Source organism: Lemur catta, chromosome 23 (genome assembly GCF_020740605.2).
Source record: "Lemur catta isolate mLemCat1 chromosome 23, mLemCat1.pri, whole genome shotgun sequence".
NCBI classification, from domain to species: domain Eukaryota; kingdom Metazoa; phylum Chordata; class Mammalia; order Primates; family Lemuridae; genus Lemur; species Lemur catta.
The window spans coordinates 12,783,233-12,810,683 of record NC_059150.1 but is presented as its reverse complement, the minus strand read 5'-3'; the positions used below and the strand labels follow the sequence as shown (position 1 = coordinate 12,810,683).

General features: G+C 38.4%; 1 protein-coding gene across 3 annotated transcripts in view; it reads right to left on the bottom strand.

The window, feature by feature from the left end:
• The window catches only part of KCNK2 (potassium two pore domain channel subfamily K member 2), a 156,425-nt gene that overhangs the window by 69,238 nt on the left and 59,736 nt on the right, over positions 1-27,451 (bottom strand). For all 3 annotated transcript variants that reach the window (XM_045536423.1, XM_045536422.1, XM_045536424.1), the window contains exon 2: positions 26,701-27,011. In XM_045536423.1, the coding sequence (XP_045392379.1) occupies positions 26,701-27,011 (311 nt within the window). The remainder of the gene's footprint in view (positions 1-26,700; positions 27,012-27,451) is intronic.

Below are 27,451 nucleotides of genomic sequence, written 5' to 3'. Positions count from 1 at the left end.
ACACACACACACTCCAAAGTGACCAGTTAACTAACCTAATTTGTATTTAAATAAATCAAGCTTCCTACAACCCAAATTAGTCATCAATAAAGGCAAAACACCACTATACTAAAACATTCCAATATTATTTTGATAGACAGATCCTGTTTCAGGCCCCATAAAATGTGTATTTTTCACTCCAACTGAGTTGACTCATTGCCATGAATAAGCCTACAAGACATTTCTGTGCCTTCAGGTTCCAGGTAAAATCTCTTAATATACCGCAGAGGAAGTTTATTAATGACTTGCTAACATTATACAGAGAAAAGGAAGTCTTGCAAAACTGCTTAATATGTTTATATTTCTTGGCTCAATGTCACAATATCAAGACAGCAAAAATAATATATGAATAACTTCCCCAAACAGAGTGATTCATACTCATTCTGTCTTAGCTTCTTAGCTTTTCTCCACATTTCCCCCGCCTTTCTCAGTTACACATCCATACACTCACCAGTTTTAGCAGATACTGAATTGGTTGAAATCCATTTTGTTGAAAAACAGGAACCTGATAGACTTGCTTGCACTTTTTTTGAGCCAGCTGGAATAATAGAGCTACCCTTTGACACCTGCCCAGCACTTACTACACAAAAATGCAATTAAACCCTTCCCTCAGGCACCTCTTAGGCTGATATGAGAGTGTCACACCACAACCATCAGTGCTGCAAACGAGCCTGGCACCTTTCCTCATGTTTTCTACATGAGTCACTCACATATGCTGCATTGTTCATCCTCATTCACACCCAGGATACCAATCTCAAGAGCATTTCGGAGCCCAGCACCCTATGAAATGGAAGATGACCCAAAATTCACAGAATAAGCATGGCGCTGGTGGGTCTTCTCTGCTCAGAGGCCTGGAATATGCCCAAGCCCTTGCCAGGACAGTGTCTGGCAAAGGATGGGTCTAATGCCTGCAGGGATATCACGTTGGGCCAAACATCCTTAGTGACCTTCACTTCTCCTGCCCCCCTAATCCCCACCACCCAAGAGTGTGTTTATATTGGTGAAACAAGCAGGAAACATTTAAACTGGGTAGAAAGAGAGGAATAAAGAGTCATCATAAAGCAATGCACCCTCTCTTGCAGATCCAGAGGAGGCATGGAAGGGAAAGGTTACTGGCATTAAGAGATGACTGAATACACTTGAACCCCACATTTGTTTTCATTTTTAATCACTGGCTGTACATTTGTTAGATGTCCTCTAGCCAACTACCCCTCTTTAAGTTAACTATTTGGAGCCAGCAGTGCAAGACCTGAAGGCTTCACCAATAACCTCGTGAGCATTATCCATAGCATGTCACTTAATAGGAATCAAATGCATAGCATTTATTTTACAAAAACTGAGGCATCGAAAGACTAAGTGGATCACTAGGTCAAAATAAGTAAAAACAATAATATAATGACTTAATGACTTAGCAAACTGGCTTCATGTCTTAGTGTTACATTTCAGCTGGATTACAGCTTCAGTTGCCTAGCTTTGGATATAGCTCTCATTGACATTACTGCTATGTGAAAACACATAGAAAGTTCCAAGCATTAAATACATTTGTAAATTAATTTTGTTAAAGAACATATTCATAAGTTTGAAGCTAGGTGAACATTTTGCTTATTTTATCCACATGTGGACCATATACCTCAAATAGTCACCAGGCCTTGTGCTGCATGTTTGTGTTGCATACGACCTAGTGTCTAGCACAATGCTAATTGCTCAGTGACTATTTGTGACATATTCTGTGACTACTGATTTCTGAGTAGAAATCATGAACTGATAGAATAGAGTGGTACATCACTTAATGACAGGGATATGTTCTGAGAAATGAATCCTTAAGCGATTTCATCGTGGAGTCAGCATCCTAGAGTGTAGTTACACAAACCTAGATAGTATAACCTACTACACACTTAGGCTGTATGTTATATAATAGCGTATTACTTCTAGGCTACGAACCTGTACAGCATATGACTATACTGATTACTGTAGGCAATTGTAACACAATGATAAGTATTTGTGCATCTAAATATGGAAAAGGTACAGTAAAATTATGGTATAAAAGATTAAAAAAATGGTACATCTGCATAGGGCACTTAGGATGAATGGAGCTTGCAGGACAGGAAGTTGTGCTGGGTGAGTCAGTGAGTGAGTGGTGAGTGAATGTGAAGGCCTAGCACATTACTTTACCATAGACCTTATAAACATTGCACACTTAGGCTACACTAAATTTATTAAAAATATTTTTCTTTCTCTCTTTAATAATAAATTAACCTTAGCTTGCAAATTTTTACATTATAAACCTTTTAATTATTTTAAACTTTTTGACTCTCTCTTAGTAAGAGAGTCAAGAGAGGGTGCATTGCTTTATGCTTTCCCTTCCATGCCTCCTCTGGATCCGCAAGAGAGGGTGCATTGCTTTATGGTGACTCTTTATTCCTCTCTTTCCACCCAGTTTAAATGTTTCCTGCTTGTTTCACAAACATAAACACACTCTTGGGTGGTAGGGATTAGGGGGGCAGGAGAAGTGAAGGTCACTAAGGATGTTTGGCCCAACGTGATATCCCTGCAGGCATTAGACCCATCCTTCGCCAGACACTGTCCTGGCAAGGGCTTGGGCATATTCCAGGCCTCTGAGCAGAGAAGACCCACCAGCGCCATTAAAATAGCTTAAAATACAAAGCATTGTACAGCTGCACAAAAGTATTTTCTTTCTTTATAGCTGTATTCTATAAGCTTTTTCTATTTTTAAATTTTTTTTAATTTTTAAGCTTTTTTACACACACACACACATAATGAAGACACAACCACATTAGCTGAGGACTACACAAAATCAGGATCATCAATATCACATCCGCCTCCCCATCTCATCTCGCTGGAAGGTCTTTAGGGGTAACAACACACATGGACCTATAATCTCCTGTGATAACAATGCCTTCTGGAATATTCCCTGAAGGAACTTACTGGAGCTGTTTTACAATTAACTTTTTTGTATACAGGTAGAAATAGTACACTCTAAAATAACAATAAAAAGTGCAATATAGAAAATACATAAACCAGTAACATAGTCATTTATTACCGCTACCCAGGGAAGTGCAGTATGTTTGTTTACACCAGCATCACCACAAACACGAGTAATGCTTTGTGCTACAACGCTATGAGGGCTACAGTGTCATAAGGAGAGAGGAACTTTTCAGCTCCATTACACAGCGTTGTACGTGCAGTCCATCAGTGACCAAATGTCACTGTGCAGCACATGCCTGGACTTACTCTATGTTACACTTCATGACAAAAAGAGTTAGACTTTCCAGTAGCATATGACACAGCTGATCTCTTTCACCTTGCACAGACCTCATCACCTGGCTCATAGAACACCACACTCTAGATTTCCTCCCACCTCCCTGACTGCTCTGTCTCCCATTGGAGCCATGGTTCTGTTCTCCATCCATCCTACGGTGATTTCACTTAAACTCAAGGCTTTAAATATCATGGATAGCTTGATAAATCCCAAATGTATTCATCCTGCACTGTTCCCTTGCTTGGATGTCTGAAAGGTAACTCAAACTTGATCACGTGCCAAATGGAACTCAAGCTCTTCCTCAAAACCTGCTCCATCTGATTTTTTTCCCATCTCTTTAACTGGGAACTTTAGTTTTCCAATTCCTTGAACCCCCAAAATGTGAATCATCTTTGACTTCTTTATGACAAAACTCACATCAAATCCCGTTGGCTTTACCTTGGAAATATGCCAAATTTGACCATATCTCATTCCATCCGCTGCATCTGTCTCTACACAGGCCTCCACCGTCTCCCCCTGGGTTCCTGCAGTGGTCTCCCACTTTTGTTCCCCTACATTCTACTCCTCACAGGACAACCACAGTGATCTCTTTAAATTATAAGCCAGATCATGTCCCTGGCTCTGCTCAAAGTCTTTCCATGGTCTTTCAACTCACTTCAAATGAAATCCAAGATCCCTTATAGGAATTGGGCCGCTGTTACCTCTCTGGACTTTTTCCATACAAATCCCCCCTTCAGTTGTCCCCTCTAAACAGGTGGCCCCTTTGCCAAGAATGTGCCTTTGAGCCTTTGCACTCACTCTCCTCTCGACATCAAAGGCATTTTCTGTCATTCACGTGTTATGTATAGCTATTTATTATCTTTCAGATCTGTGCTAAAATAGTTAAACTACCTGATCTGCCAATGTCATTAGCATAGGCAGAGACTCTCCATCACACAGCGTATATTACTTTTTCAAGACACTTAAAATGATTAGAAATTACCTTATGTATTTATCACTTTACTTATTATCTCTGTAATTATGAAAACCTTATCTGAGTTGCTTATAGCTTTAGAGCCCATATCCTCAAGGGAGGTGACATCAGAAAGATGGATGAACAGGAAGCCCCAAACTTTCCTTCTCCCCATAGAGAGGTGGATTCAACAATGATACGTGGAACAATTCCCTTTCTGAGAAATGTAGAAACCATTTAAGAGGCCCTGAACCCCAGGAAAACATGAAACCAGATGAATCAAAGCCAGGAGGAAAATTCATAGCACTCACTCGCCATAGACCTCACCCCCTCCCCCAGCTCAATGCAGCATGATAGGGAGAAAAATTCCCAGCACCCAGATTCTCTCTGGGGAGGTAAATGGAAGGCTGAAATATATGCTCAACATGCAGACTTTTCAGGGTTTTCAGGGGGCTGCTCAAGGGACTGGTTTCTGTCTTCCTTAACTCAGAGCACAGACTGGACCTGGCACACTTTAGATGCCTGAGGGCCACTGAGAACAAAGGAGAGCTGGACAGCATATGGTAGTTCCAAATACCCTGCAATACCATAGACAGACACAAGAGGGAGCAAGAGATTAGAAGCTCCTGAAAAAGAGCCGAGTAAATCCCTCTAATGGACAACTTAGATGCACAAGTCCAGACAACATGTATTCACATACACACAAAAAAATGTTTGAGAGGCTCTCAGAATCTCTAGCTGGGCTGATTAGTGAAGGTCTTTCCCTGTATGAACACAGTCTTTAAAGAATGGGAGAGGTGGCTGTTTTTTCAAATGCATAGATCCCATCACAAAAGTTACAAAGGCACATGGAGAAACAGGGAAACATGGCACAACGAAAGGAACAAAATCAATCTCCAGAAATCCTAAAGAAACAAAGGCATATAAATTACCTGAAAAAGATTCAAAATAACCAAATAAAAATGCTCAATGAGCTCAGAAAAAATGATGCATGAACAAAATGAGATTATCAGCAAAGAGGCAGAAAACATAAACAAGAACCAAACAGAAAGTTGAGAGCTGAGGAATATAATAATTGAGTTGAAAAATTCACTAAAAGCGTTCAACAGAAGACCTGATTAAGTGTAAGAAAGAATCAGTGAATTCAAATATAGGCCATTTGGTATTATCCAAGAGAGGAGCAAAAAGGAAAAAGAATGAAAAAGAGTGAAGAAAGTCTAGTAACTTATGAGACACCATCAAGTGGATGAATATCTGCAACATAAGAAGGGCCTAATATACAACCTCACAGGTAACATTACATTCAACAGTAAAAACTGAAAGCATTTTCTCTATGAGCAGGCACAAGGCAAGGAGGTATGCTCTCACTACTTGTACTTAAATAGTACTGGAAGACTTAGAGCAATTAGGCAAGTAAAAGAAATAAAACACATCCAAATCATAAAGGAAGAAGTAAAATTATCTCTGCTCTCAGATGACATGATCTTGTATGTAGAAAACCCTAAAGACTCCACACACACACACAAAAAAAACCCTGTTAAAACCAATAAAAAAAATTCAGTAAAGTTGCAGGATGGAAAAAATCAGCATATAAAAATTAGTTGTTTTGCTAACAATTAACTACTCAAAACAAACATTAAGAAACCAATTTCATTTATAATAGTATCAAAAAGAATAAAATGCTTAGGAATAAACTTAAGCAAGGAGACAAAACACTTATACAATGAAAATTACAAAATATTGATGAACAAAATTAAAGACAACACAAATAAATGGAAAGACATCCTGGGTTCATGGATTGGAAGATTTAATATTGTTAAAATATCCATACAACCTAAGTTGATCTACAGATTCAATGCAATCCCTATCAATATCCCAATGGCATTTTTTTTACAGAAACAGAAAAACAATTCTAAAATTCATATGGAACCACAGAGGACCGCAAATAGCTAAAACAATCTTGAGAAAGAAGAACAAAGCTAGAAGCCTCACAATTCCTGACTTCAAAACACATTACAAAGCTACAATAATCAAAATGACACAGATAAGCATATGAAAAGATGCTCCACACCACATGTCATCCGGGACATGCAAATTATAAGAATGAGATAACACTGCACACATATTGGAAGGGCCAAAATCCAAAACACAAGCAACACCAAATGCTGGTGAGGATGTGGAGCAACAGGGACTCTCACTCAATGGCAGCGGGAATGAAAAATCGTACAACTACTTTGGAAAACAGGCAATTTCTTACAAAATTAAACATACTTTTACCATGTGATCCAGTAATCTTGCCCCTGGATATTTACCCAAAGAAGTTGAAAACTTATGTCTACACAAAAACCTGCACATAGATGTTTATAGCAGCTTTGTTCATAACTGCCAACACCCAGAAGCAACCAAGATGTCCTTCATTTTGGAGATGAATGGATAAATTGTAGTATGCCAAAAAAAAGGAGAATACTATTTTATCAAGTTGAAATGGATTAGAAACTTAAACATAATACCTGAAAGTATAAAACTCTTAGAAGAAAATACAGGGAAAAAATTTCCTAACATTGGCCTTGGCAATGACTTCTTTGATATGACTCCAAAAGCCCAGGCAACAGAAGTAAAAATAGACAGGTGAGACTACATCAAACTAAAATGCTTCTGTGCAGCAAGGAACAATCAATAGAATCAAAAGGCAACCCACAGAACAGGAGAAAATATTTGCAAATCATATATATTACATATACAATATATTTTATATATATGCAATATAAATATTTCTTGACATCTAAGAGGATTAGTTTCAGGACCCCTCCCCAGACATACAGATACCAAACTCTGTGGATGCTGCTCAAGTCCCTTATATAAAATGGTTCAGTATTTGTATATAACCTACACATATCCTTTCAATATCTCTAGATTGCTTATAACACCTAACACAATGTGAATGTTATGTAAATAGTTGTTATAGTATATTGGTTTTTATTTGTATTATTTTTTTATTGTTTTTTTTTATTTTTTTCAAGTATTTTTGATCCACAGTTGGTTGAATCCATGAATGTGCAATCAATGGATACAAAGAGCTGACTGTATCTGATAAGGGGTTAATACCCAAAATATATATGGAATCCACACAACTCAATAGCAAAAAAAAAAAATCTGATTTTTAAAATGGGCAAAGGTCTTGCTTGAATAGACAATTCTCCAAAGAAGACACACAGATCGACAACAGGTATATGAAAAGATGTTCAACATCACTAATTATCAGGAAAACGCAAATCAAAACCACAGTGAGATACTGCTCCACATATACCCCTTAGGATGGCTACCATCAAAACAACAGAAATAATAAGTATTGGTGAGGATGTGGAAAACTGGAACCATTATGCACTGTTGTCAGGAAGGTGAAATGGTGCAGTTGCTATGGAAAACAATAAAGAGGGTCCTCAAAAAATTAAAAATATACCTACCATATAATCCAGCAATCCCACTTCTGGATATTTATTTGAAAGAGCTGAAAGCAGGATCTCAAAGAAATATGTGCATCCCCATGTCAATTGCAGCATTATCCACAATATCCAAGAGACGGAAATAACCTAAATGTCTATCAGTGGATGAATGAATAAAAAACAAATGGGGTATATACATATAACGGAACATTGTCCAGCCTTAAAAAAGAAGGAAACCTTGTCACATGCTACACCATGGATGAACCTTGAGGACGTTATGCTAAGTAAACCAGTTATATAAAGATAGATACTGTACGTTTCCACTTATATGAGGTCTCTAAAATGGTCAAACTCATGGAAGCAGAAAGTGGAATGGTGTTGCTGGGGGCTATGAGGAGGGGAAAATGTGGAAATTGCTGTTCAGTAGGGGTAGAGTTTTAGTCATGAAAGATGAAAAAGTTCTAGAGATCTGCTGTACAACAATGTGCATACAGTCAACAATACTGTATTGCACGCTTAAAATTTATTAATAGATCTCTTGTTATATGCTTTTTACCACAATTTAAAAAAAAAAATTCAGTGCCTGACATAGGATAATAGTTTAAAAAGACTATGGTATATACATAAAATGGCATACTACAAAGCCTTTAAAAAGGATTCTATAAATCCATAGTTAAAGACATGGATATGTATCCATGATATACTGCCAAGTGAGCTAATCAGTTTATATGAAATGATATGTATAATAAAATCCAATTTGGGAGAGGAAAAAAATCCCATAGCCTCATGTAGTGCTAGGTACATAGTAGACACCCAATAAATATTTAATAAATATTTGTTTAATTCATGGAATTTTCATTCATTTACCACGCAAAATAATAAAAAAAAAATTCTAAGTTGTCTCATTTCTCTTTACTAAAACATTTTGGATTTATCATCCTTTAATTTGTGAAGTCCTTTTTAAGAGTCCATTTATATTAATAACTTCATTTGGTCATTTTGGTGAAGAGAAACTTCATAAAGACACTATCCACTTTTATTTCCCTCAAGGTTCAGGAGGATTCTCCCTCATCCTAAAATTCTGAGATTTCCACTCATTCATTCAGCAATAGACAGGAGGCAACAGGTAACCAGTGGCAAGAAAACAGATGATAAATGCAAAATAATGAGTCGCACTTGTATGAAGTTTGGAGCCAACTGCCACACTAGGGGGCAAAGAGTAAAATATATGAATTACTTACTTCGAAGACATAGTGTTAGAAAAGCTATCTCTGATCCCAGAGAGATCATGATATTTATTTAAAAAAAAAAAACGAAAAAGAAAAAGAAAAGAAAAGGTAAAAAAGGAGAAATTGGGGACAGGAAAATTTGAAAACTGAAAGTCCTGGACCCAGTGATTGTTCTGTCCCTAACTAGTAATACGCTCTTAAGAAAATGATCCAACTGTTTATTTTCTTAACTCTAAAATGATGGAGTTTGACTAGGCAATATCTACTGTAGACCCAAAGCTCCAAATTCAATGAGTTTATTCTTTAGAATGTTACAAGCAATTAATTCAAAATAGATTTTGATAAAATTTTGCTGATGCTTTCTTATAATCCCCTGCCTTTCAGATATAGTTGCCATTTTTGCTTGTTCTTTGCATTTCCTTTTAGACACAAATCCCAGCTTGGCTTATATATCAGATTAGCTTGTTTTTTTTTTTTCCTTCTTTAAGAAGAAAGGAATTCCATTAGGACCCTATCAAGAAGGCTTATCTGAAACAATTTAATCCTGCATCAGGGAAAATTTACAGGGAATAAAACACACACACACACAAGCTGTCTATGGATCAGGAAATAATATGATTGTGGGGTACTGAGTAAGGGAGAAAAAAGCAAGAGTTCTTGTCCTGTCAAAAAATACTTATTTGCATAATAGCATAGAATAGCTGTCCAAGAAAAATGTGCCTCAGGAATAATACCATTATTATAAAATAGCATCATTTACAATTTTAATTAAGTCAAATTATTGAAAATTACCCTTATGAAATAGATTTTTGGGCCTGCTCAAATCAAGAGCCAAATGTCATTGTCTGATAAAGAATCTTCCAGAAATTAAAACTGATGTGAAGCTTTGGAACTTGTTAACCAGAGAGAAAAAAGGAAACCTATACTTACTAAGGGTAAAATAATTACACAATCATTTTTGTAGCCTGTAAGCTGTAACACGCCCAGAAGTATCTATCTTATGAAAGATTTTAAATAAAAATAAAAAAAATTTAAAGTAAATTATATATTTTTTATCCTGAGATAGATGTTAGAATTTATTTTGAGAAAATAGAAATAAAATAAAGGAGTCTGCCACACACAGCCCATGCGAAAGAATCATCTAGTAATTTATCTATGCTCATAAAAATTTATCTTGTTCTTAAGGAATCTTAGACACATTGAATTCAATATGTAGTACTAGCTTCATAATCTTTAACCAGCCATCGCCTCTCTTCCTATATCTTCCCAAAAGTACACATATTACCTGGACCATCACCTTCTCAAACCTCTTCCTGAAAGGTTCTCTCCCTATCCTACTAATCCAAACCCTCTCTGTCCCCTCTCAGCCCTCATTCTTGAAAATTCTTCAGAAAACTAACTTTTATAAATTTTTTTCAATTAATCTTTCTAATTTTATTCTACCTAATCCCCCTAACAGGTTACCATATGACACTCATACTTCACTTAGCAACAGGGACATATACCGAGAAACGCATCCTGAGGTAGTTGCATCATTGTGCAAACATCGTAAAGTGTACTTACACCAACCTGGGGAGCGTAGCCTACTACACACCGAGGCTATCTGGTATAACCTATTCCTTCTAGATGACAAACCTGTACAGCATGTTACTGTCCTGAATACTGTAGATAACTGTAACACAACAGTATTTGTGTATCTAAACATATCTAAACATAGAAAAGGTACAGTAAAAATATGGTCTAAAAGATAAAAAATGGTACATATGTCTAGGGCACTTAACATGTATGGAGCTTGCAGGACTGGAAGTTGCTCTGGGTGAGTCAGTGAGTGTTGGGTGAGTGAATATGAAGGCCTAGGATGTTACTGTACACTACAGCAGACTTCATAAATGCTGATAGTTGGGCTACACTAAAATTATTAACACTTTTCTGGCCAGGCAAGATGACACACGCCTGTAATCCCAGTATTTTGGGAAGCCAAGGCAAGAGGATTGCTTGAGCCCAGGAGTTTGAGACAAGCTTGGGCAACACGGTGAGACCTTTCTCAAAAAAAAAAACATTTTTTTTAGTTAGTTAGGCAAGGTGGCATGCACCTGCAGTCCCACCTACTCAGGAAACTGAGGTGGGAGGATCATTTGAGCCCAGGTGTTTGAGGTTATAGTGGGATATGATAGGGCCACTGCACTCCAGCCTGGGTGACGGAGCAAGACCCTGTCTCAAAAAAAAAAAAAAAAAAAAAAAAAATCTTTTCTTTCTTCAATAATAAACTAAACATAGCTTATTGTAACTTGTTTACTTTATCAACTTGGAACTTTTTGAACTTTTTGACTCTTTCGTAATAATACTTAGCTTAAAACATACATTGTACAACTGTACAAAAATATTTTCTCTTTCTGTTCTATAAGGTTTTTAACATTTTTAAAATTTTGTATTTTTTACATTTTAAACTTTTTTATTAAAAACTAAAACCCAAGCATACATGTTCGACTAGACCTACACAGGATCAGGGTCATCTATACCACCGTTGCCCACCTCCACATCTTGTCCCACTAGAAGGTCTTCAGGGACAATAATATGCACGGAGCTGTCATCTCCTGTCATAACAATGCCTTCTGGAATATCTCCCGAAGGACCTGCCTGAGGCTGTTTAACATTACATGTTATATACAGGTATAAAAATATCACATGCACCCCCAAAATATGGAAAACTATTACACATTAATAAAAAAACTCAAAAGTTTTGAAAAAGAAATAACATAAAATAATGTTACAGGAAATACTTAAGCCAATAAGCCATTAATTATCATTATCCAGTATTATGTACTATACATAATCCTATATGCTATACTTTTATATGACTGGCAGCGCAGTCGGCTTGTTTACACCAGCATCACCACAAACATGAGTCTAATGTGTTGTGCTGCAACACTGTATCAGCTGCATCATAGGCGATAGGAATTTTTCAGCCTAATTCTAATCTTACGGGACCACCGTTGTATATGCAGTCCATCATCGACCCAGATGTCATTATGTGACACATGACTGTATTTACCTAGCACAATTAATACTATGGAATGGTCTGTTAGCTTCTTTCTGGAATTTTCTATTTGTTGACTTCCCATTGCACTTAAAGCCTAGACCACTTACTTATGCAGGCCTACAAGGCCTGCCTCCCTCACCTCATCTCCTACGGCTGTCCTGATTCACCACGGATGGCCCAATCACATCGGCACTTCCATGGGTCGTGGAACACACCAGGAATGCTTCAGCACTTGCACGTGCAGCCGTCTCTTCCTCAAACACTTACCTCCCAAAATCTTTACATGACTGACTTTCCTCATCCAAACCCCATCTCAAATGTCATGTCCTTCGAGAAAGCTTTTCTGAACGCAGCCCGTCTACAGAAGCCCCGCCTCCCACCATTCTATTTCACCAGTGGTTAGTCTCAGAACATTAGCACCTTCTGAATTTATCCTGTTCAGGTGTGTATTTGTTAACTTTCAGTAAATCCCCACCAGCAAAGCAGCTTCATGAGAACAGATCTCCCTCAGTTTAGTTCTGTGTTGACTATGCCCCGTGCTTAGAACAATGCCCTGCTAAAAATAGACATGCAGAATGAATACATGAATGAATGTGCTTTCGAATTATTTCTTGGTTTAGCTGAGTAGATCTTCACACGAACTATCTTACCCCAGGCCTCTGCAACAGCTAATACGCTATCTTCACAAGACATACAAATGCACAAATGTTTCTGAGTGAAGACTCAGAAAGAGAACTGAGGAGATTCACTATGTGTCCACATGTCCAAAATATTCAAATTCACAAAACTATGGGGCAAGTCAATTCTCCTTTTTTCATGTGTAAGTAATAAATTATTTTGACCCATAATTAAATGTAACTTTGTCTTATAAACTTTACTTAGTAACAACTGGGAACGATCATCTCCATTTTTGTCATGCATCTGATGGTTTGTGTACGGATTGGGACAACAAAAACCAGCAACCTGCCTCACTTCCTGAGAAGCAGAGTAAAACGGGTGCTCTGAGAAACCATCACCAACCCCTTTTGCCACAGGAGCATTAGATCCGCACTGAGCAATCTTTAAATTTCTCTATTGACTGTTTTGCAATTAACATTATAAGCTTTATTTTGCCTAAAAGAAGCATCATCACCAAAGCCAGCTTTAAAGTCAAGGTTAACAAGACCTCCACTGTATTCATCGGCTGCTTCGCTCAGCAAACACCTGGGTCACAATTACCTTGGATGCTGCTGTATGAAAAATGCTGCCTGTTAAAGAACATCATTTGCAAGCCTCTCCGTGGCTATTCTAAGGCCAAGAAGGACAATGTTATTCCCAGTGAAAAGTACAAGAACTCTAAATCCATCTAGTAACTATGCTTCTCCTCTCTCATCCATTTGGGCTTGCCTGGCGTGGAAATCTGTTTGGACATCCTAAGCACACCGTCATCCTGCTGGGGACACACAGAGCACCACAGACCCACGACGTGGTGACTCCCGGGCTAACAGGACAAAACCTCCCTAAGGACTCTCTGCCAAATCCGGAGGATAAATGAGGAATCTCTGTTTTCTGGGTTGAGACCAAAATGTCAAAATGGACACAACTGATGCCGCTATTCGTAAATCTCAGAATCCACTTCCCTGGTACCATTAGTAGTAGCACACTTGTGCAGAAACTATAGGACATCCAAAGAAAAAGAAGTTCATTTTATTGTCTCTGTCACTGAAATCAAATGTTCCCCAATCACCCTTTATAGCATAAAAGTCACAGTGACAGGAAAGAAGAATTTTTCATCTGCCCAAAAGGAACATGTCCTGTTTTAGCAATTAGGAGTTCTTGATGAATCCTATTCTTCCTCTAAGCAAATTTGAGCTAAATAATAAGAACAGATGCATAACTGTAGAAGCGAAACTTTAAAATAGCCAAGAAACTATGTTGGGACCCTAAAAATGGAAAATTTAAGAACGTTAAGACTCTTTTCCCTAAAATGTGCTTCCATACAATCCACGTGGTCATATAATGGTGTCTACTGGGATCTCCCTCCCTTCGCTCCATCCTGACACGCACTGCTTTACTCATTTTCCAGAGCTTCTCTTCACTGCCCCATCACCAGAGAACACATTAGACGTCATGCTTCTACAGGCTTCTGGCAAGTTTTGACTCCTGAGGTTCTTCTAAAAAGAATACAAACTGTTTAACTTAGTGGACCGCAAATATTGACACTTCCACTCAACAGTGCGATAGACTGAGGCCACACTCACTAGAGGTCTCTCACTTGCATATAACAAAACATTCTAAAAACATCTGAGTTTTCTGAGAAAAACCCCAAACAGAGCAGAGTGGGAGCACATAAGGAATAATATTTTTAACACATATGCAACTCTAATCATAAGAAAAACTAAAACAGTTCTGCAGAGAGAAAGCAGGCATCGCCCATAAAATCACTATCATAAGGGGATAAATTAGGACAAAGAGAAAAATCAACTCATCATATGTAAAGTAGTCATAAAAAGATTACCTACTAAAGACTAAAAAAAAAATTGATCCCTTGTACAAATGAGTATGTTTGGTCAGAGATCTAAAAGAGAGGGGGTTTTTTTTGGGTTTTTTTTCTTTTTTTTTTTTTGAGACAGAGTCTCACTTTGTTGCCCGGGCTAGAGTGAGTGCCGTGGCGTCAGCCTAGCTCACAGCAACCTCAAACTCCTGGGCTTAAGCGATCCTCCTGCCTCAGCCTCCCGAGTAGCTGGGACTGCAGGCATGTGCCACCATGCCCAGCTAATTTTTTCTATATATATTTTTAGTTGTCCAGATAATTTATTTCTATTTTTAGTAGAGACAGGGTCTCCCTGAGGCTAGTCTCGAACTCCTGACCTGGAGCAATCCACCCACCTCGGCCTCCCAGAAGGCTAGGATTACAGGCATGAGCCACCGCGCCCGGCCAGAGGGTTTTAATAGTTTAAAAAATGTAGATATAATAAAACATATTTGAAGGGATAATTGTAAATCTACGCATCTGTTCTGTGATGCTTTCATTTAAAATTGAAAAGGGAAATATCAAAGCCCAGAAATAGCACCATGATCTTTAACATTGTGAAATGTCCAATGTTCAATTAAAATTTTAAAAACTCACAACCCAGGGGAAAGAGATACATAAATGAGAATTGAAGCTCACCCTTGTCATATGAAAACTAATGGATTTGGGAGGAAATCAGCGAGGCTGGCCTTTTCAAATAGTGGTTTCAGTGTCCTGGAAGAAGGCTCATGGGTCACCATGACTCTTTGCCCAGGGACATCAGTCAACAATGCCAATATATAAAACACTAGGCATCACCAGAGAGATAACAGAAAATTTTTAAAATAGAAGAAAAAGAAAGAAAGCAGGAAGGCACTCTTGTGCTAAATTATCATTCCTCCTCTTCTGGAACACTCCCCACAGTTCCAATTGACACTTATCAAAGTTTTAACTGAGCAGAGTGTAGTTCTGTAAAGGACAACTAAAATAATCAGGGGACACTATAACTGCCAAAGAAGAGATTAAAAAATAAAACTCCTAGAAAAGCGAAGACCCAAGACACACATGTTCGCGGATTATAAAAACATAAAGAGTTGAATGAGAATGAATTGTAGATGGGGTAAGGAATAAAGATAAAAAAAGACAACATTCCTATCTTTAGAAGGGAATTACATGAGTTTGTTCACAGAACTCACTAGGCAAATGGCTTAACACTTAAAGGATGTCATTTTATAAAAGATCAAATGAAAAGAAAACTTTATTGAAAAGAATGTGAGCCATTTATCTCAAGAGAAGGTACAGGCTGAAATGTAGTTAAATTTGAAATATTTAGATAAATTAAGTTTATGACTATTAGACCCATGACAGATTTTTCATAATGTTTTGATGCTCAGGGTACAGTCCTCCCATTGAAAGCTATGGCACTTTTTAAATGTCTCATAGTACCACTGTCAAGAGTAGGAATACTGAGCTAGATGAATTACTGTTTTTAATGCAGCTGTGTTATTCAGATGTTCAAAAAATAAATAAATAAAAGGCAGAGAAACAGCTAAGAAGAGATGGAAAATATCATCCCATTCCCTTGCTGATTAAAATATTACCTAACCTATGTGGATATTTAATCAATGATAAAATAGGAGTGAATGTGACCATTGGCCATGCCTATGAGCTCATAGTAGAGGACCCCATTTGAATGGCTGCAAGAGAGAAGTCTCTGTCTTTTGCAATGCCATGGGTTCTATTCCTCCCTACGTTACTTATGAAGAGAATGAGCCATTTGGTCCTAAGGACCATAAGGAAATTTAAATTTGTCTTACCTGTCTTCAAATTCTAGACCTCACTTTAAGTGAAGTCTAAAAAGAAACACACCATAACCTTCACAATACCAACCAAATATCACAAAGGAACTGACACCTTCTAGAGAACTTTCATTAAAGTTCATCTGCCGCTCTCCGTGAGGGAAAATTGTCAGAAATGAAAACAACTGCAGTCTTGGTTTTAAATGCAATAATAAAACCATAAGGAATGAACTCAAAAAGGTAGCAGAGGGCAAGAAAATTATGCAATTTCAGATGCTGCCAAAAAAACGCTTTTCTTGATTAACATTCACCCAAAAGGAGAGAGATGCCCAGTAACAGAGCTGTTTAAAAATAAGAAAAAGAAAAAAAGAAAGGAACAGAAAGAAGGAGGAGGGAAGAGGAAGAGAATTGAAGGGAAGGGGGCAGGAGGAGAGAGGGACAAGAACACGTCCGTAAGTCCTAACCTGAGAAGGACACCATGGCTATCAATTTAAGAACTTGTACTTCTGTACTACCAAGCTTGTCTAGAATCTTCTTACATGCCTTTCCAAAGCATTTCTCTTACTGTTATGATATTTTTATTCTATACATGAAAATGGAAGTGGTCAAATTTTACCATTATCCACAGGCTAAGATAGCTATTCTTAGTAACTGCAGACACAGATTTTCATAAATACACTTTTAGGTGAAAGCCCCTTCCTTCTCGGTTGATCCATCAATTATTTTGCTTCCTGTTCGTGTGTGAGCAGGGCTCAAAGACAGATCCCACTCAGACACTGAGCTTTCTATCCTGACATTAAACCCTCTAAGGATCCAGATTCCATTCTCAAAAGAACACAAAGCAAAGCACTTGCTTTGTTAATGAAACTTTTAACATTAGAAGTGTGGAGACAAGGAAAGAGCAAGTCCTAGGGTGACTCTGACAGGCTCCACTTTATGTATTTTGAACACTGTGAAATCAAAGCTATCTCAAAAATACCACAAATCTGACAGAGAAACTTTCTATTTAAAGGAATTCTAAGACGGTCAGTATTCCACTTTTGCTCTCTGCTCTAGTTCCCTAAAAATGTGTTGTACCAGTTTCTGTCTGCGTCGCCTGTCAAACTACATGAGTTCAAAATGGCTCATGTTGTGAGGCTCCTTAGAGCTGCTCCACCAGGAACAGCTGCCAGGTGACGTTTCCCACACCCCACCCCACCCTACTGCCCACTTCCCCAAGCATGAGGGGACTTATGAGTCCGTAGCCTTCCCTGTCACTCACTCTATTGCAAATCCCTCGTATGCCATATCTAAAAACAAGACTTAGAATATTCCTTGTCCCCAAGGCAAAGAAATGGTAAATGTTTGAGGTGATAGATATCCCAATAACTCAGATTTGATCATTATGCATTGTGTGCACCAAAACATCACAGTACCCCATAAATATGCACAACTATTATGTATCCATAAAAATGTGTAATTTTTTTAAAAAGAGAAAAAAAGACTTAGAATATTCTTGAATAATCCCCTATACAGTGGTGACTGAAAAATGGAGATGGTAGTGGCATGCATTTGTGATCTCATGTGTATAAAATTGTGTGCGAAAATATATGTGTGGATGTACACACACACCCTATCAATACATCTATTTAATATATGTGTTTATAGGCACAAAGAGAGGTCTTGGCCAACTCTGGGTGGAAGAAATTTCCAGTGTTTATTTTCTTCTTTATACCTTCTTGTATTATTTGAATTTTGCACAACAAGAAACTAGGATTACTTTGTGAATGTTAGAAAGCAAGAAAGGATAAAAGACCCATAAAAGGCCTGTAATTGTAGAGGTAGAATATTAATTTTGTGTGTCCTTGCAACTATCTCCCTCTGCACTTCCTCGAGCTGCCTCTTCTTCCCAGGTGAGAATCCTCTGGCTTTAAAATCATTTTCCCTGACTTACCTCACCTGGTCATGCTGCAGCATGATTACCGCACAGCCACACGAGTTTTAGCATAATATTTTAGTTGCCTTTTTGTTGCCTTATAATTGTACTCAGTTTACCACGACTAAATGCTTCGCCCTGGCATCTACAGACCTGCCGTGTCTTCTGCCGCTGAGCTTTGCTAACACAGCACAGAGCACACGGATTCCGTAAGCAGTGTTTACTGGGTTTACAATCCATCAGCAACCTCAAATTCAGTGAGCGTGCCCTAGATGCACAGCTCATAAATCTAATTTGCTTTGTAGAGTTAGATAAAAGAGGAGCCTAGGATGAAAAAAATATAATGAAATAATGTAGCTTCTCAAAGGCCATTTGGTGCCGTGGAAACAGTGACCTGAATGGCAGTGCTACAAATCCAATGCTTGCTCTGCCACTTTCGGTATCTCAAGCTGAAAAAGGCTGAGTCGTCTTGGGGTCAGCACTCTGTGCCTCAGTTTACTCATCTGCAAAAGGGGGATAATGACGAAAAACCTGTCTGTTTCCTGAACAAGAGAGGAATATATATATGAAAGTACATCTAAAAAGATGCAGGTTTGGACTGAATATTTATTGGGTATCCAATATGGCTAGACAGCGTGTTGCACACATTCCTATATAACTGTCTCAGAGAAAACCACTGGAGATGGAGTCACAAGAAGTGATCTGACCGAGGTGACATTTTTGTCTCTTTCTGAACTGCAAGGCACTCAACTTGTCTATGCCTCAGTTTCTCCATTTTACCAATACAAATTACAGTATATATGTCTAAGGGATGTGGGAATGAAGTAATATAATGTACTTTAAAGTGTAAAAGGGTATGCAAATATATGATAAAACGCAAACATGGAACATACAGCTCTCAGAATTTTAGAGCCATTATCATAATTCCTACTGGCATATCTACACTGGTTGAAACTCATTCTACCACTGTTTATTTGACTAAGTTTTACATTTAAGTTTTGTTTTTAGCTTAGGCTAAATAATCAGCCAAAATATATTTTGAAATATATTATAATGTATATATAGAATAATTTCCCACATTCTCAAATCACCATTCCATCTTTCAAATAACTTTCTAGCCATTATTTTTAAATACTATTACATTTTAATCACATCAGTTTGAGTGACATTTTATTGATATATAACACTCATATGCCATTTCTTTAATTTTTTAACCATTTGCTAATTAACATTCACATATTCTTTGAAAGTAAAAGTTATTTTCTGACAGACTACTTCCATATTTTATAATAAAAACCTAAATATTACTAGGAAATAGTACATGAAAATATCTCAATTACTACTTAATATACATATACAGCAAAAACTATTTCCCTTTTAATGCCTTCATTCTGAAAGTCAAGCCAGCATGACCATATGAGCAGAATGATTTATTCTTCTAAGAAAGTAGCACGTGGGAGAGTTCTAGGAAAACTGGAAATTGACAAAATTTTCTTTAAAACTCCTATAGCCCCATTTGGTAGCCCAATTCCCTCTTGGAACTCTAACCTTTGAAGCCCAGATATTTAAGTGGTACCTAGGTTCATCTGGTAAAATAATTCAAGCTACTATGTTAATATGCATGCAAAAAGGTTACACATGAGGCTGCTTAAAAATGCTTTTTCCAGAGATTAACCCAGAGGACATAAAGTATTTATGGGATGTTTAGACACTTTGCAGACTATTTTTTTATCTTCTAAAGTCTACATTAGGTCCAAAAAGTTGCAAAAGCAGAGTAAAATCACTGGTAAGAAAAGAAAGCCTTTTTAGATACTTTCTGGACAACATATTATCATGTGCACAAATAAAATGATAAAAGATGAGTGTATTCTTTCTAAGACTGAGGCCAAATATTTAACATACCTGGGTGCTTATACAACCTGGAATGGTAGCCACCAAACCATTGTATATATAATCATGTAGTATCACCAACTACCACATGCAATTAGCTCTAAGTCCACTCTTCACATGGCAAACCATCCCATTCACCATTAGGATAGCCAAGATCTAAAACATGAATGGACTCCCCTACTCACACACCTTCAATGGCTCTCATGCTTAGAGATGTACTTCTTAAACATTTATTTTGAAGAGTCCTTAAAGGAAAAGAAAAATAAAACCTTCATAGGTCTGGGGCATAGAGGAAGATGGTTCCCTAAAATGAGAGAAATGTCCTTGAAATGTTAGATTGCAAATCAATTATTCATGTGCATTGTGGATTCTATTCCTTAGTGACTTCTATGTGTCGAAGTGCTTTTGGGATCACACTCTGTTCATCTTAACCTACATTCATTCCCCTGGCAATTTCACTTTAAATTCCTTCTGTGTAATCATGAGTTCCATGACATGTATCTTCAGCCTGGCTCCTCCCCCAAATGACAAACTCGCATTTGCAGCATCCGATTCAACACCTCCACTTGAATGTCCTAACAGTCATCTCAAATTGAACATGGATGTGCTGTCTTGGACTTGGCCTGAGCTGTTTTGCTAAAGTACCTGCACAGCACTGTCCCTCCAGTAAAGGCATGAGACATGCAGATCAAAAGTGTTGCTTTATAAAGTTGTCCTGAGGAGTTTCAGAGAAATTGGTATCAGCTTGTCAGCATTGTTTATTGATAACAATGCAATGGATGATTTGCCCCTGGTTCTGGTGAGACTCCCAGAGAGCTCTGCCACGGGGGCTGGTTATGTAATAAGTATATGCCTATGTGACCAGCAAGGTGTAAGAAACCCCGACTGACACACCATTTTGGGCTCCTTAATTCCAAAGTGTTCCATGCACACATCGGTGGTTCTCGATCCAAGAAAGAAGAATGTTCTGGGTACAGTCTTGCAGAGGGAGGATAACTGAAGCTGACCCCTGGTCTCTCAAGACCCCTTGCTGTCATGCAGCCTTTGCCTATGATGCATCACATTGCTATACTGTATTATTTTCCTGCAATAAACTGTGGATCTGTAAGCACTGTTATTTGGCATTGGTAAATCTTCCTCACTAACTGAAACCTGTCTAATTGACACTATTTGTGCAATGTCCAAAACTAAGCTCCTGACATTATGCTCGAAACCAGCTCTTTTTCACTCTTCCCCCATCTCAGGAAAATGGGAGTCCTGTTCTTTTATTCCCTAAGACAAAAAATGCTGGGGTTATCCTTGATTCCTCTCCCATGCTTTGCACATCTGGTCCATCATCAAGACCCATTGGCTCTCCTTCCAAAATATGTCCTGAATCTGGCTGTAATCTCACAACCTCCACCACCACCACTCCTGGCTACTCCCTTAGCTCAAAGCACACCCCCTACCCCCTACTCATTTCTCACCAGGATTATTACAACAGCCTCCTACCTGCTTCCTCTGCTTCTAGCCGTGGCTTTGATCAGTCTATGCTCAATACCACAGCCAGAGAGATCCTGTTGCAATGCAAGCCAGAGCTGGATACTCTTCTGCACCAAACAGCCAAACTCCCTATTAGAACTCACAAGACCCTGCATGACCTGGTCCCCATCGCCTGCCTGACATCATCTTCTACGTCTCCTCCCAGTATCCTTGCAGTTCCTCTACATGCCAGGGACTCTCACCTCAGCGAGAGCCTTTGTGTGTGCTGAGCATGCTGCCTAAGTGTTATTCCCCAGAGAGCCACTTGGCTTGTTCCCTCACTTCCTTTACTTAAAAGTCACCCTATCAGTGAAGCTTCCCCAGTGACCTTATCTGAAATTAATCACCAACATCATCCAACATTTCCTATGCCCCTTCATGCTTTCATTTTACATCTGAAACTTGTCACTATCTAACATAATACCTTCCCCCAGTAAATGGAAGCTTACTGATGGTAAGAATTTTCATCTGTTTTATTCTCCATTGCATTTCAGGGCTTTGGACAATGTACATAGTAGGCATTCAATAAATACTTTTGAATCAGTGATTATAGAATTAATATAAAACAATGTTTGGGGTTTCTTTAAAGGCTGGTATCATTAGCATTCTAGGAAGGCGTGCTTATTTATTTATCCTTTGGCTCCAAGCATCCTCTGAGACACAGCCAAGCGCCCAAGAGGGCACATGTACTCCAGGTGAAGGAGAATAGGCCTAGGATAAAGCCTACCCCTCTGGTGTGGAGCAGGCCACTGTCTACTGTTAGAGCTGCTCACATCCAGCTACTCAGGTACTGGAGCACACCATGCCCATTCTTTCTCGAATGCCCACTGGTCCCTTTTCCTTCCCCTAAAGCACTCAGACGTACCCTGAAATCCAGTTTTCCTTTCACTTCTTCTTCTGTGTATACCCCATTCTCATTAAATGGTCAATTTCTTCCTCAGTGCCCCAGGAGAAACAGAGATCTGGAGATCTTTAGCAGCTCCAGCTCCAGTCTGTAAGGACTTGTATTGTAAGTATGCCTGACTGCGTAGGACGGAGCTTCTTGAGAGAAGCCCTATTTTTTCTATCACTTTAATTGGCTCAAAACCCAGCGCAGAGGTCAACACATTGGAGGTCCTCAATAAATGCCACTGAATGAACCAACAGGAGAAGAAGGAATAGTGCAAACATAATACAATCCCCTCAGCAAGAAGACTCCAAAGATCTAAGGCCACCAGATCACTTTGTACAAATATGCATCAGCTTCTCCATGCAAAAACAGACAGAATATCTTCCCCACCTAGCTCACAGAGGGGTGGGGCTCAGATTAGGAAACAAAAGTCAAATCTCCCATAAGGTATTTTTATTATCAACATATAGATCATAGATTTTGCCTTTTCTTTTTAATCCCATAATTGATTCAGATAACACAGAAATAGCAGGATTAAAGACCAGGTGTGTCTAATGGAACCATGCTGCTGCTGTTTTACTACATTCAAACAGGAAAACACTTATGTAATCCTGTTGTCCAGGAAGAATATTAAGATCCAGGTACATACTCTCCATTTCAGAAAGAGAGATACACAATATACATTACTATGTACAAAGGACTATAATTTAATATTCATTACACCCTAATACATGGAATAACAGGGAACTTTACATTAAATGTTTAGTAAATTTTTTTAGAGGCAGTCAATACAGGAGCTAAGAGTATAAGCTCTAGAGTCTACCCACCTAGGTTTGAATAACAGCTCTACCACTGTGCACTCTTGGGAAATGAGGCTCCTCCTGCCTCAGTTTACACATAAGTTAAATGCAGATAATAAGGCACCTACTGTGCAGGGCTGTTTAACAGAATTAATTAAGATAATACATGTAAAGGGTTAGAATGGTGCCTTGCACATAGTAAGTGCTCATTAAATTTTGGCTATCATTAATGATATCCATGACTCTTAAAACTTAAAAAATGTTTTTATATGTTTCTGTACTGATAACACATTAATCTAAATGTAATGGAAGTTGACAATCACACTGCTCAAAACATCTCAGCCTAGCAAAGGTATCTCTGTTTTGATATCTCTGCCCCTCCTCAATCTTGTCTTGAAGGGCTGGTGTCAAAAACAGCACTTAGTGCTACACACATGTTTCTGTAACAGAAGAAACAGATACTTTTGCTCCATCCCCTGTCTCTTCCCTCAGCTCCCCGACCCCAGCCTGCGACACAACCACACCATGGCATCAGGTTGCCATAATCTGTCCAGGGGAGTAATTAATAACCTGGGGCCTGGGACCAGATTATACTAACTGCACTTGATGTTGGCCTATCATCTGACTATTCATTCTTTCCTTTCCTACTCTCCATTAAAGGGAGACAGAATTTCTTCACCACCAACACTAGAATTGAATTGCTCACCACTCCAACGATTTCCCCCTTCAACACTGAAAGAAGGTAAACCCTGAAAGAACAGAGACTCCTAGGAATGGTGCCAGACCAACATTCTGAAGACCTGAACCCTCATCCTAATAATGCTATAGGGGTAAATCACCCGGACTTTCTGTGTCTTAGTTTCCTAATCCTTAATGATGTGATATTACTGACTAATATACCTAATCACAAGGTTTTAAGGATGATTAAATGGGAAAATAAATGTGGGGAGAATACTTGAAAATTTATGAGAATCATATGAAGGAAATGTCATTCAAATAAATCATTATCAACTTATTTGCCTTCCTCCCTATTTACACACTGATCTTGATCCTTGAAGCCATAACATTATAAAGATTTCTTTTATCCAAACAAATTATATTCAAGGAGAAAATATAAAGATGAGTGATATGACAATAAATAATAGGCAACTTCTGCATTAAAATATACTGAATCAGCACCAAAAAAAAGATTTTTAAGAAACAAAAATACTCAATGAGCAGTGAATACTAATAATGGATATTAATGGATTGCCATGCAGAGAGAAAGAAAAAAAATAGGTCATATTTTGAGCTCTGTTTGTGCCTATTCCAAAAACAATATAGCAAAAAAATGGTCAATATTCACTATCAGATTGCTCCTACCTACCATGACCTTCAAGTTATTTTCAGAGTTCTGAATAAATCTGGGTAATATTGGACAATGAGGGCATTTTAAAATTCACACAGGGTTTCCCCTAGCATTGTCCTAAAATTTTAGTCATTTGTTTTTTTCCTGCCCAAGATCAACCATGTCACTCCAGGTGATAAGAATGCAACTACCTGAATCACAGGCTACAACCCAGTAAAGGGAAAAGACAGACGCAGAAAAAAAAAAAAAGAAGAAAAGAAAAAAACAATAACAAACAAACCTAACACTTTTTGAATACCTAAATGGTTTATTATATATGGACTGTCTCCTTGCTCTTGCAACTCTCCTACTTGGTAGGGACTCTTTCCTGATTCCAGATAGATCATTTAAGGCTCAGAAAGGAAAAGTATTTGTTCTAGATGACACTTGTAATAAAGCACTCAACTGAAGTTTGAAACACATCCTATCTGATCCCAAAGTTTAAGCTTTTCCCACTACTCCAGGCTGCCTCCACCAAGACAACCAAGAGCTCCTCTTCTAAAACCCAACGGAAGTGGGGATTATGCTTCAAAGATTTTTAGTACCTTATAAGATTATGTGGCTCAAAGAGTGAAGAGAAAGTGATGTGACATCAGATCAGGGAAGGAGGTATTTGGGACAATAACGTTAGCAGTTTCACTGCCAATACTAAAAATGTCACCATCATCTAAAAACAGTAGAGAATTCAGTACATAAGCAAAGAGTATTATCAAAATTTAAGTCAAATGTGTTAGATGCCGATATGTCTGAATGTGACAAGAACTAAACAGGTGCCAAAGAATACTAGCTATGACAGCTCTCAATAAAACTTGAATAAGGACTGGTATGTGTACACTATAATAAATAGAGAGGGCAAGGAAAGGAGGAAGGAGCATTTGGGGACCCATGGCAAGAGAAAATGACAGTAAATGTCATAGAACAAAAAAACAGGATAAAACCAATAATTTTTTCCCTCAATCTACTATTCCAACTCATTCAAATGATATACCAAATATATATTAAGAAAATGCTCAGATGATGACTCACAGGTAAATTTTCAGTCTAATTTGAATTAAACCAGGTAAGAAATGTAGGCTCTATAGGAAAATAAACACATGTACAGTTAAAATTTTTTCAACAACCAATCAGATCTCTCCTTGTAAGAAAATTATAGGGCTTTTTTCTTGACCGAGATCTTTGGTTTGACCAGTGGATTCTTTCATGCAGAAGAAATCTACAACAAAAATGTAGCCATCTCCAAAGAGCCTAATTGAAACTTATACATCACTGGAGGATTAACTTTTAAAACATTTTCCCGTAAAGATGTTGTTCTGCTGTTATACAGAAAAATTAGTTTTTATTCAAAAACCCTATTTTTCTGTGTATTAGTACATTGTTTTTAGTTGGGTTTTAAAGAAGCAATAATTAATCACTACTCCCAAGACACTTTAAAAAAGGCAGTTATCAGAGTTATGCCTTGGCTAGATTAAAGACGTGAGCTACAAGTTGTTAACCATGAGGGGTAACCATCCCAAGACGGTCACATCACAAATTCAACTTTTCTATTTTATCACGGCCACTGCCAAGATTAAAGCCCTTTTCTGTCTTTTATTTTCCTTTCATTTGCCGCGGCAATGTTTCTCAGTGGGCAATGATCATCCTAACCAGGATGGTAACTTCCAGTATGGTAACCCCAAGTTCACGGGTGTCCACTGGCAGTTCTAAGGTAGAGCACAGGGAAAGAAAGCAGGAAGACGACAGGAAAGAAACACAGTAGAACAGGAGCAGAAGAGGATGCCAAGGAACAGTGGGAGGGAGGAGTAAAAGAGGAGAAGAAAATATGGCAGACGTGAGAGAAGAAGGGGCAAAATCAGAAAAGAGACAAAGACTTGGGGGAAAGAGTTCTATGCTAATCAGCACGAGGTGGGACCGGGCTCCTACCAGCACATCAGCACTGCAATGGGCTATGGGTCGTCTCCTCCTATCTTACTCTTTCTTTCTCCTTAGGAGAAACGGAGTAACAACTCCTCTCATGCCATTCATTACCTGGATGAGTTCGTCCAGCTCCGTGGAATTGACACAGGAGTGCTGGGATATGAATGTTTGCTTCTGGATCACAATGGTGGTCCTCTGTGAAATCTCATGAGGCTGCTCCAATGCTTTGAACACGGTGGCTCCGATGATCAGATAGAGGACAACCACCAGGAAAATCGTGGAGACCGTCTTCCATTTCATAACATTAATGGTCGTGTCACTCTCCACCCGGGAAGCAAGCACTGTGGGTTTCGTGGAAAACGAGAGCCTCGGTTTGGAGTTCTGAGCGGCAGATTTAGGATCCAGCAAGTCAGGTGCCGCCACTGACAACAACAGAGAATGAGGGTTAGGTTGGAGGAGATTAGAGGGGAATTGGTTGGGCTGCTTCTTTAAGGGGTCAGCAAAGGTTGACTGAACTCCGCTTGGTCTCCTGGTGGAAGCTCTGGAACCTAAACCAGGAGTGCTCTCACTAGGTCTCAGGCAGGACCAAATATATGGGTTCGAGAAAAAGGGGCCGGGTCTTTGCTCTCTGCTGCTATTGGAGTTCCAAATGGGAGGGAAAAAAAACACGAGTCAGATCAAGAAACTTAAAAAAAGAAAAGAATGCCTGAGGGCAACCTAATTAATTTCTAAATTTCTATCTGTCCACTATGCTATCCACAAAGACGTACTGAACTCCTAGGAGTTGATGGTACTAAACTAGGTATTTGAATACTCAGGAAGAAGGCTCATGGTCTATTCCTGTTCTCAACAACTTTGCACT